At 33.4% G+C, this 12,051-nt stretch overlaps 1 protein-coding gene across 6 annotated transcripts in view; it reads left to right on the top strand.

Annotated features, from left to right (window-relative positions):
• MTF2 (metal response element binding transcription factor 2) overlaps positions 1-12,051 on the top strand; it is a 72,768-nt gene that overhangs the window by 43,392 nt on the left and 17,325 nt on the right. For 4 of the 6 annotated variants that reach the window (XM_064588810.1, XM_064588809.1, XM_045897179.3 and 1 more), the window contains 5 exons: positions 4,558-4,625; positions 6,137-6,307; positions 10,125-10,230; positions 10,351-10,403; positions 10,515-10,619. In XM_064588810.1, the coding sequence (XP_064444880.1) occupies positions 4,558-4,625; positions 6,137-6,307; positions 10,125-10,230; positions 10,351-10,403; positions 10,515-10,619 (503 nt within the window). Of the gene's footprint in view, positions 1-4,557; positions 4,626-6,136; positions 6,308-10,124; positions 10,231-10,350; positions 10,404-10,514; positions 10,620-11,929; positions 12,003-12,051 lie in introns of all 6 variants that reach the window. The other 2 variants (XR_006794448.3, XM_045897180.3) reach the window with 2 other exon arrangements.

The raw sequence follows: 12,051 nt of genomic DNA, 5'->3' as shown, positions 1-12,051 counted from the left end.
AACAAGTGACTTTCTAATCATTTCTCATTGCTTTTTCTCTGCATTAAAAAAAAAGAAAATATTCAGACTTAGTCATTCCATCCTCAAATGTTTACAGATGGAAGTTCAGCTTTTAACTCTATATTAATCTTCTATATCTTTATACTGTCATAATTGGTTTTTGAGAATGAGATTTTAATAATAAAGAGACTATAAAATTTATGCCATCTTTAACATTTATTTGTAACATTTATATGTAACTAATTTTTACTTAATTTACTTTTAAATGTTTGTGATAATAAAAACAAAGATAATACAAATAATGGATTATTCCAGATTATTAAAATAGTATATCTTTGGTTAACTAAAATTGAATTGCAAATTGAGTTTTGTCACTAATCCAAATTTAGGTTTATAAAATGTCCTTTTTGTTTATAAATACTTTCGTGTTAAAAATCTTCTTATAAATAGCCTTAATTACTTTTAAAATGTGGGAAATACTGTATGTTAAGTGTATTGTTGGTTATTGAATACTTAAGAGTCATTTAGAACATTGGTTCTTACTACATATATACTGTTGATTATATGACATAGGCACTTGCTGTAGAAGTTTCTCCTCAAAAATGAAACAAAACAAAAATAGTTGTGATTTAACTCTCTCTTAAATGTGGAGTTTCTTTCCTCCGTGTGGGTAAAGAAAAAAAACCTTGTGGTGACTTGAGAAGTTGATTGAGAGTTTTATGGCTTTTTTTTCAGGAATATATATGGACACACTAGTCATAGTCATAGGGAGGCACTTATATTTATTTTCTGAGCTGAATTAGGACTTAATTTTATATATGATAACACTGGCCAAAATTTAATGGTATTTCTGTGTTATTTTGGAAGCCCCATAAATACTTATTTCAATTTCTAGTTATTTGGAGCAATCTTAATTGAATCAGTGGTATCCATTTAGTGTTTTGTGCTTTTTTTTTTGATATAAAAGAAATGATATGACTATTTTTATAACAAAAAGACGTTTTAAAAGTATTAAACTTCTTTTGGAGAGTATATCCTTTCATACTGAAAGGCATATTTAATATTTATCATATTTTTTTCTTAGTTGGTTATTTCAGGATTGTGAACAGAAGCTGAAACTTTTAGAACATATTGGAACATAATGATAGTTCTATATCCTGTTTTCTTATGTGATTTTTGTTTTCTTTTACATCCTTGAGACTTCTTGCCTTATATAGACTGAATGTAGCTATTTGAGAAACTATTGTTTTGTAATTTTTTTTAAGATAGTAAAAATATGTAATGCAACATTTGAGGTCCAAGTAAAGGTTTATTTAGAATGAGGAATTAACCGTTGCACCAGATTGCTTTTGAGAGTTAAAAGAGATATTCATACTTCGGTATCTACTTATCATTTGTCCTTAATTCCCAAAGTGATCTGAAATCCTAGTTCTATAAGAGCAACCTACTTTTCTGTTAATGGTGTTCTTAAATTTTAACCTCCAAAGATTCATAGCAGGATAGTGTATTGAGTGCTACCTTTTGAAGGATGTAGGGAGAAAAGCATAAACTTAAATGAAATACTGTAGCAGATAATGATGTTTTAGCTAGAGAAGAAAATGCATAATAGAGGTAGTGTAATATTTTTAAATGAGAATTATAAGAAAATGATTAACAACAATAGTTGAGGCTTTGAGTGTTTCCTATTAACATACAGTGTATAGGTTGGCAAACAAATTACTTAACCTGTTTTGCATACTTAAGCCTAGGTGGCATGGAATTCAATGTTGGTAATTCAAAGGTGTATTTTATTGAAGGGAAGAGTTATAACTATACCTAATAGCATTTATGTCTATACAGAAATTTACAACCCTGAAAGTAAAAGCATAATGTGAGATTAGATATCTGTGGTGGGAGGAACAAAAATGGATATTATGTTAGCGATATTATAAATATAACCTCATGGTCAGATGGCAGACTTAGAATATGATGCTCTTTTAGTACAGATTATTTGATTCAAACTATAATATCTGTACGTAGAGTCTTCAAAATATAGAAAGGGATCCCTTGGCCCCCATAATGCAAGTTGAAATATATAGTTCTATGCAAAATAGTTTTGGAGTGCTGAAGGAACTTATAGATGAAATTTCTGAGAAACTGTAGAGAGCAAGTACCACAAAAAGAAGAGAGTTCATTGTGCTTTTCAAAAAAGTAAAAGAGGAATAGATTTGAGAAATTAGTTTTGTTGTTGATTATTAGCAAATTGTAGAGCACATTTTTCAGATATGTGGTTTGTGAAGATTTAAAAAGCAATAAGGAAAAACACTTTTATTAGAATAAATCATTTTAAATACCCTAGTTTCTTTTTTTGTTATGGTTAGCCACACTGGTATGTCAAATGCTAAGGGCATAGTATAGACATAGTGTAACTGAATTTCATATTAGATACTGAAATTTGAACTGGTTAAAATTAAAAGTAAAAAATGGATATGTAACCAGTTGAATAATAGAAACAAAAGCATTCAGTGGCTTGGAAATACTCTTGAGGGAGATTCTAATGGAGAGCCACAGGTTCTGTCTTTGTGTCTACTCCTAATTCAAGAAGGATGACAGAATCAAGAGAAAAGATTATCTCAAACACTGACCTGAAAACAAAGCAAATTAACAACAGTTATAAAGTTCTGCTTTTAGGCTTAAATACACATTCAACCAGTTCAGAAGAAGCAGTGCCTGATAGCGAATACTTGGTTTGATCAGTTTATCTGATAAGATTTTAGGGTTTGGTTGGGGAGGTGGGGGGAAGAGGAAGAGATGGAATTAGTCAGCCAAAGCTTAATATGAAATAATTATGTAATGTGGTTGCTAAAAGCTTTCAACCTAATCTTGAACTTAGACATAATCTTACACTTAGACATGATAGCTGCTATCAAATATTTGAAGAACTGTCTTGTAAAAGAGGACTAGAAGAGTTCCAGGAAGGAAGGTTTTGTCAACCTATGAAATGGGCTCCCTCAGTGGGTGCCTCATCAGCTTTCATCTTTGCTAATATTTAAACCAAGGTTGAATGCCTATCAGTACTATAAAAGTATTGATGGAACCTTGAATTACATGGACATCTGAAGTGTCTTTCAAGCTTTAAGGTCTGATTCTGTTATTTCTTTAATAGAAATTCTCTATCATTGAAAACTGTAGAAATTACAGTAAGAGGAAGTGGTATGGTATAGAGACATGAGCACCAGACTGTCCCATTTCATTTCTTACTTTTTTTTTTTAAGATTATTTATTTATTTATTTGAAAGAGAGAGAATGAGAGAGAGAGAGCACATGAGAGGGGGGAGGGTCAGAGGGAGAAGCAGACTCCCCGCCGAGCAGGGAACCCGATGCGGGACTCGATCCCGGGACTCCAGGACCATGACCTGAGCTGAAGGCAGTCGCCCAACCAACTGAGCCACCCAGGCGCCCCTCTTTTCTTACTTTCTAAAAGCACCCAGTGCATTAGCAAGTATGGGCTCTTAGTGAATGTTGAATGAATGGACCTATTGTCATTTGGGTTCAGAATCCTAGCTCTCTCACTAAACAGCCATTGAATTTGAGCATTTCATTTAATCTTTATATCTGTTAACTAATTTGTAAAATAAAGAGAGTTGGAGTAGATTACTCTGTCTCTTCTACCTCCAACATTCTATTTCACAGATTTGTTTACTCTTTTTACTTGAAGCAGTTCTGAGGTTTGGAAGTTTAAATTGGTAAAGAACATACTGGTGGTGCTCTTGAAAGTCAACTATGATATTCTGGATTTTTGTTTTTTTTGAGTTATTGTGAATTTAACTGAGAATGGTCCTTTTATAAAAATTTAGAATTTTTTGCTATTGGGCCCCAGTCTTTAAACACTTAGAAGAAGAGGCAGAAATGACTCTTAAGGAAGCCCTTTTAAAACAAAATAATATTTTCTAGAATTGAATTTAAAATCTAGATTTTAAAAGGATTTGTTATGATAAAAAATTAATGAGACATTTTGAGTTTTAGGGCTGGCTAACATCTATAACTTTTATGAAAATCAACCCCCCCCAGTTCACAGAATTTTTTGAAGTTATAGAGGTTTTTGGTTTCTGCTAATATTTAGAAGTATTGGGAGATAAAATTTTATGTTTCTCATTACTTTTTATACTCTTCCCTAATAATGTCTGTTAGAACCAATATATGGTTGCTATTAAAGTCATTCTAATATATTATTTCCTCAGATTATAGAATTAAATTTAATAACTAATAAGATCCCATTCTTGTAATGTTTTACAGTTTACAGTTCTTTCAGACATATCCTCTGATTCACTTAATTACTGGTAAAGTAATTAGAGGAGGATTTTTACTCCCCTTTTTATAGATAAGAAAACAAGCCTTAAGAGGTTAAATGGCCTTAGATCATGCAGCTAGTCAGTGAGGACCTGAAATTAGAACTTAGATCTTCTGACTACCAGTCAGTATACTTTTACTTCTGCATCACATTGCCTCTCTCTAGCACCTGTATATTATTAATTGATGAAATTACAGTGCGTTAAATTGTTTCTTGATACTTCACAGCTGGCAGACACACCAAAATCTGAAAGATATGAGCATGTTCTGGAGGCATTAAATGATTACAAGACCATGTAAGTTGATTTATTTTATGTATCCCTATGAGGGAGACATTTAGTAAGTATAAGGAATAATGGCATTGTTTAAGGATTGTGGGATTGGTATTCAGAACTAGTACAAACCATTTTAAGCTTTTTAATGTCCTATTCTTTTTCAGTCAGAGTAAAGTAGTGGTTCTCAAGGGTTGGAGAAGGAAAGAGCAATCCTCTGGGAATGGTGGATGGGAGGCAGGCATACCAATATCTCGGGAATTGGCCTGTTCAGTTGAAAAACGTTCAGTAATGACTTGTTTTTATAATACAGTCTCCTGAAAATAAAATAAAATCTTAGGTGGTGGGAAAATGCAAACTATAGTGGAAAATACTGTAGCGAATGTTGGTTTTAAAATGATCATGAGATCTTCTATGATTTTAAGATTAGTTATTGTCAACAGTTACAGAAAAGTAGTATTAGTACTAAGTTTTTGATAATTGATTATTGTTTGATATAGTCTTGTATAGGGCTTTCCTTTTAAAAAAAACAGCATATCTACATTTTAAAAAAATATTTAAAAATTGCAATAGAAATGTTTTAAGGGTATATGCTGGTTCTAACCAACCATTAAGCTATTTTATAAGATTTTTCTTTTTTTGAACTGTACAGCATTCCCTCCTTAAAAATATTATAATTACTAGTGGCTAACTAGATCTTTTGGCCAGTTCAAAAAGCCATAAAGTGCCTGAGCAGTTACTGTGCTGGTAAAAATACTTTATGGGACATGAATTCTGTAATCCAATTTAGGGTACCAGAAATACATCTATTCCTATTATGATAGAAATGGGAGCTCCCCTTTCTCAAACCTGCATAACAGTGGAAGAATATTCCAAGCATTTGGTAGTGTGTTCTTAAGGTTAGGCAGGGTCTAGTAGCACTAAGGTAGGTAGGGTGTTTTGGAGTAAGGAGCCTGAGGTCTTAGGGAAACAGTTATGGAACACATTTTTCAGAGACCTAAACCCACACTGAAATAACTTTTCTCTGCTCCACGTTATTTTCAGTTCTAGATCTGACACACTAGACACTGCTTTTATTTTTTGGACCTCTCATAGTGGGTCCTCTTTTCCACTGCTAACACCTGTTACTTTCCGACCAGGGTTTCTCCCCTCACAGAACCACTCTGAAATGGAATTTTTCTTTACCTAAACATTTTTTGAGATCTTTTAAACAGATGACACTGAAATATGGAAAAACACATTTTAGGACTAAAAAGACACCGCTCTTTACTCTTCTTCCTTTAAAAAGTTAGAAGTGGACATGTGCTTGTCTCCCTTCTGATCCTATCCCTCCCTCCTTACTCCCCCATTATATCCTACTGTGGATTAGCTCTGGAGCAGAAAAGAATCAAGGAAAGCAAAGGGAAAGAGTGAGTTTTGTAGTTTTGGGTGGACTTTCATGTATAAAGGCTTTATATCTGAAAGTTATGAGTTAGGGTCTGCCATGTATATGTGTTCAGTTTTTAAATTTTTAGTTAATTTTTTTAAAAATTTAGGTTTATGTCTGGGAAAGAAATAAAGAAGAAGAAGCATTTGTTTGGGTTGCGAATTCGTGTTCCTCCTGTGCCACCAAATGTGGCTTTCAAAGCAGAGAAAGAACCTGAAGGAACATCCCATGAATTTAAAATTAAAGGCAGAAAGGCATCCAAACCTATATCTGATTCAAGGTAAAAGTTGATCTGTGGCTTAGTTTTTCTCTTTAGCTTATTTGTAACTAAAAATGTGTTACTTAGTTTCATTAGTATATTTGAAAGTACAAGTGGTAGTTACCTTGATTTGTTTTCCTGTTTATAATTTGTCGCTTAGACAAGGTACAAAGAGTTAATTTAAATTAGATGTTTACTTATTTATTTTAGATCTCAGGCTTTCTAGGAATAAGTCCTATTGATTTTGTTAGCAGACAGTTTAAGTACTGGCCTGTTCATTTGTTTGTTCATTTCTCATTCACTCATCCATCCATTTATTCATTCCATTTATCAAGCACCTTACTATCTAAGTGCTGGGGATATAATAACAAGACAGACTTTCTTTCTGCCCTGGTGGGGTTAAGAGTATAGTGGGGAAGAAATGTGATAAAATAATTACAGGTCATGCTAGTGCCATCTAGGACATAGCAAATGGATTTAGATTGTTCTGGGATGGATAGAGGTGAAATAGTCTGTTAAGAAGGAGGCTCAAGGAAGGCCTATTTAAGATGATACTTAAGCTGAAACTCAAAGAATGAGACTAACCAAAAAATGCAGAACAAAGGGAAGAATATTGCATGTGGTGGAAATAACAAGTATGAAGGCTTGAGGCATGTTCTAGGAACTCACAGACTAGTAAGGAGTGAGTGAGGGCTAGAGAGTAGCATCAGGTGTTGAAAAGTTTGGGTGGGGCTTGATCATGTAGAATTGTGTAGGTCTCCTAAGGAGTTCGGGTGGTTTTTAATGATGGGGAGCTGTTTAAAGATGTAAGCAGACTGAATTATCCTTTAAAAAAAGATACATCTTTGTATGCTGTTTGGAAAATGGATAGGTATAGAGGTAAGAATAGAAGCAAGAGAAAGGAAGACTCCTGCAGTTGTCTAGGTGAGAGATTGCCTGGGTAGGTGGTATCATTCAAATGGAGAGAAAATAGGTTCGAAATCTCTGTTGGATACAGAATTTATTGGCTTTGCTAATGAATTTATGAAAAAAAGGGAGGAATGAAGAAGTTATATAATGCTATATAATGCTCAGATTTCTGGCTTGAGCAACTGGTGGGTGGTGATGTCTGTTATCAAGACCTGCAAGAGCAGATTTGGCAAGGTGAGTGAAGCATTCTTCTGTCTCATACTAACTGAATTTGAGATTTTTACAAGGGCTATCTAAGTGATGATGATGGACAGCTGGGTCTGTAAGTCAGGAGCTCAGGAGAGATCAGGACGCATGAAACAAATTTGGAAGCTGATTTATAAGGCCATGAAAATGAATGAAATTACCTAGGAAGCAAGAGCTGGGGTGAGGGGGGAGTACTGTGGCCCAGATAATGCCCTGTTATCATTTGGAGATTTGGAAGAAGTGAAATAAATGAAGGAGGCTAAAAAGAATGATCAGTGAGACAGGAGGAAACCAGGAAAGTTTGGTGTGTTGAAAACCAAGAGAAGGGGAGTGTTTCAAGAAAGATGAGCATATTAAACAGTATTGAATGCTGCTGAGAGGTGGATTTAGAATGAGAGAAAAATGTTTATTGCAGATAACATGCTGTTATTAGTGACCTTAACAAAAACAGTTTTTTGTTTGTTTTTTTGAAAAGGTTAGGATAGAAATCAGTTTGGAGTGGGTTAAAGTATGATTAAATCCAGCACTGCTCTCAATTAACATGTCAAAACTGGGCTTTTTCTACAAATAAGGGACATAGGCAGATTCAAAATAATAATGATGATAATAAAGGAAAAGAGGAAAATAGGAAATAATCTTTAAGAATTCTGAATGAGAAGAGAGAAAGTGGAAAGGGAGGGCATGTGTCACCAACACTCCAAAGTAGTTTTATTGTGAAGAGAGGTAGACAAATGGAAGCTGAAGAGGGGAAGTGCTCAAGTGATGGATTTTTAAAAGATGGAAAATTAATTGGAACCTGTTTTTATGTGCTAGTAGGAATGATCCAGTGGAGAAGAGATTGGTATAGGAAAGAGGGAAGGTAATTGAAGATATTGTAAAGTCCTTGAGAAACTAAAAGGGAAGGAATTTAGAATGTGGGAATGGCTTTTGATAGGACTTACACTCTTTTGTTGAGGTGAAAATGGGTACAGATGCTAATTCTATTATAGATTTGGCATTTGGAAGATGACTGAAGTTACTGCTTGGTAGCTTCTATTTTCTCAATGAAATACTGAGGTATTAAGATGGCTGAGAGGGTTGTGCAGAGAGGGAAATTTAAGGAGCAAATAAAAGGTATGAGATAGTCATCTTGGAGAGTAAAAAAGGTAATTACACAGTGTTTCATATCCATTTGAGTTTGTAATAAAGTAGATACTGCTTTCAAGTTTTTTTTTCCCCTAAAGGAAAGCATACTTATTCTTAGCACTTTCAGATTTTGTCATTAATCCTTTGCTATCAATTGCCCATGTTCTGAATTAGAAAAAAGGTTTACACAAATTTTCTCATTCCTATCATGATATTAATAAGACACTCCATCTGTGTTAGCTCTCAGGTTTTCATTCGATGCCACCAGGAAATGGTTCAGCTTTCTTTAAAGGCATTCTCTATTCCTTCTGGGTCTTATGTATGAATTGGTCCTTTTAATCTGAGAGTACTTTCTTTAGTCCAGGAGTCCTCTATAAATGTTGATTATCTTTCAAAAATCTATACCCCATCTACCTTATCCTTGAGACTTTTGATCATAGTTCTACTTAAGCTTTGTTCCTCTAGTTCCCTTTCTCCTTCCTTGTACTTTCCCAGCTTTAGTTTGGTGTCTGGAGTAGTTGTCTTCTAATTTTTTCCATTCACCTCTTTCTAGCTTATTATATAGTAGTATTCCTCCTTTTCCATGTTTTTTAACTAAATTTTCCTCGGTAACTTTCTTATAGCACTGAACCCTTTTTATTAGCCTGCTTGTATACACCTTTGTCAACTTCTGACTATACTGTGAACCCCTTAGCACAAGGGAAGATCTTTGTATTCCTATTATCTGATATCTCTTTTCTGTGGTAGATAATGTTTGTTGAATAAATGAAGTTGATGTTCTATATGTTGATATTTGCCCTTCTATTAATTAGAGATGTCTTTGTTGCTTCTTTTCCCCCCTTCCTATTGCTTGACATTTGCTTTTATATCTCAAAAACAGTTTTCTAGATCTTTCTCATTGTGCCTTTTGAATGACTCCCTGCCCGATATGAAGAATTCCTTACTCTACACTCTTCCATCCTGGGCTTCATTCTCTTTCTGATAAACATCATTCAAGGATACATATATATATATATCCATATATATACATATATATATATCCATTTCTAAAGGCAACTTGTGTTTATAACTAAAATATTTTAATATAGATACTTCCTGGCTCCATGTGGGTAATTATTAAATTCATAATCACTTTTAGTATAAATTCTTGAAATATCTCCCAAGTACCCACATAGTAACAACCTAAACTACACAATTGAACTTCTGGGAGTTTTGAAATCTTCCATCCAGTGTAGTAGTCTGTTTTTGTTTTTGCTTTTTAACTTTTAGGTGCTATATATTTTTCAGAATTGTAGTAAAGAGAACACTTTTTTTTTCTTAAAACTTTGTATACGTAAATATTTCTGAAGTCAAGAAATGTATGTTTAAATTGGAATGTATTATCTATGCACTTGACTAAACTTGTAGATTCAACTTATATTTAATTTTTTTGTTTTTATATTACCATTAATATAAAAATAAGTATAACCTAATTATTACGTAAGTAGAGTGTGTGTTATCCATTGTCTTTTTATTTTCTTTATGCAGAAATTAAATACATAATGGTTTTATGTTTCAGGGAAGTAAGCAATGGCATAGAAAAAAAAGGAAAGAAAAAATCCGTAGGTCGTCCACCTGGCCCATATACAAGAAAAATGATTCAGAAAACTGCTGAGCCACCTTTGGTAAGAGGATGTGTTGGTATATGTTCTCAGGGAGGAAGGATGCTTGAAATTAACTGAGAAATGAATATCTTTTTCATTTACTTTAGAACCATGCTTTAAATGTTATTTTTTATTTTCCAGGATAAGGAATCAATTTCAGAGAATCCTACCTTGGATTTACCTTGTTCTATAGGGTAAATAGAAAGTTATTTTTTCCTATCCTAGGAATTTTCTTTTGGGGGGAAATGAGTATTTCTATTGTTATGTAATATAGTCGTTATACCATTTAAATTTTTTTGTCTCAGGAGAACTGAGGGAACTGCACATTCATCTAATACCTCAGATGTGGATTTCACGGGTGCTTCCAGTGCAAAAGAAACTACCTCGTCTAGCATTTCCAGGCATTATGGGTAGATATTTTATATTCTTATTCCTTACTAATTTTCTTCTAGATAATTTTTCTTTGTAAAGTAATATTAAATAAATTTTTAGCAATCAAAAGTTATATAAGTATGCCTTTCATTGTTTGAGAAGCAATCTATATGTAGATTCCTTAGGTTGTTAATATTCATCAGGAAATTTTGCTGTGTGCACAGAAAAGAGGTATACTGGTGTTTATAGGCTGTGTTCTTTTCCTCGAGACCTTTCTATGCTTTTATAGTATTTAGGTATGCCTTGCTTTAGAAAGACTTTTTCTTTTTTTATTATCTGAATCAGACATACAAATCCTTTTGTTACTAAAAGAATCTTAAACTCAGGATTTCTATCAGTAGCAGACTTCTCTAATATTTTAGTTTACCTGACTTTTCAGAAGGATACCTTTCCTAAAGCATGATATATCAGGTATGAAAAGGTAGTTTACTTGGGGTCAGAACTGTGAGTTGCAAGTTTTATACTTCCCTTAGTTTAATTTTTGTTCACAATTCAGAAACTGCTCATGTAAATCATACAAAATTCAGAGTATTAAAAAGCTTAAAATATAACTCATTTTTTAATGAATTGTGAAAAATAATGTGAACTGTTTTTGGCCTCTTACCCAAGCATTTTGCTAATCTTCCTACATACATTGTCTTATTTAATTCTTAAAACAATCTTTTGAGTTGTAGGTCCTGTTATTCCCATTTTAAAGATAAAAAAACTGAAACTTGAGAGGATTTTAAGAAACAAGCCCAGACTAGCATGTTTATTAACAAGCATAACAGAGCTGGGATGTTGAATTGAGCAGTGTGATTGTAAAGTCTTTGAATTTAGCTGTTATGCTATATTCTCCGCTTGTTATAAGATTAGAAAATCATTGAATTCCTGAGCTAAAAAGGACCTCAGAGATGATCTGGTTCAACCCCTTCACTTAATCTCTTCACAGAAGGGAATACAGAGGATATGAGATTTGAATTTGGCCAATATCACAGAGCTAGATTCGGGGTACCCTGATTTCTAGTTTATGCTTATTCCAGTTCAGTACATTACTTCACTAGGGCTAGAACTGGTAATAAGAGAACATTTATTCTAGTTCTACCATCTATTTAATTTAAGCACATGGAACAATGTTGTGTATAGAGTAGGTGCTTATTAAGTATTTACTGCATTGAATGAGTGAATGAACTGTCTTCTTTTTAATGATAAGACTGTTGACGATATCTGACTAATGAATAGGGCCTCTTCTTGGTAAGAATTTGTCTCATTGGCCTCGTAATTAAAAACTTCCTCTGATTCTTTTAAGCTTAATAGTACATTGTTAAGGAAGAAAAGCTCTTCAAAGGTCAGCCCCAAGAAGGTGATGGAATCTAACGAAGGCGAGTGATAATCCATTTATAAAAATAGCATGTATTGTTTTGGTTTGGC

The sequence above is a fragment of the Mirounga angustirostris genome, unplaced genomic scaffold (assembly GCF_029215605.1).
Source record: "Mirounga angustirostris isolate CCGP_5_RB_7025 unplaced genomic scaffold, mMirAng1.0.hap1 SCAF_4, whole genome shotgun sequence".
Classification (NCBI taxonomy): domain Eukaryota; kingdom Metazoa; phylum Chordata; class Mammalia; order Carnivora; family Phocidae; genus Mirounga; species Mirounga angustirostris.
The sequence above is the reverse complement of the archived record's forward strand: the minus strand, read 5'-3'. Positions and strand labels throughout refer to the sequence as shown.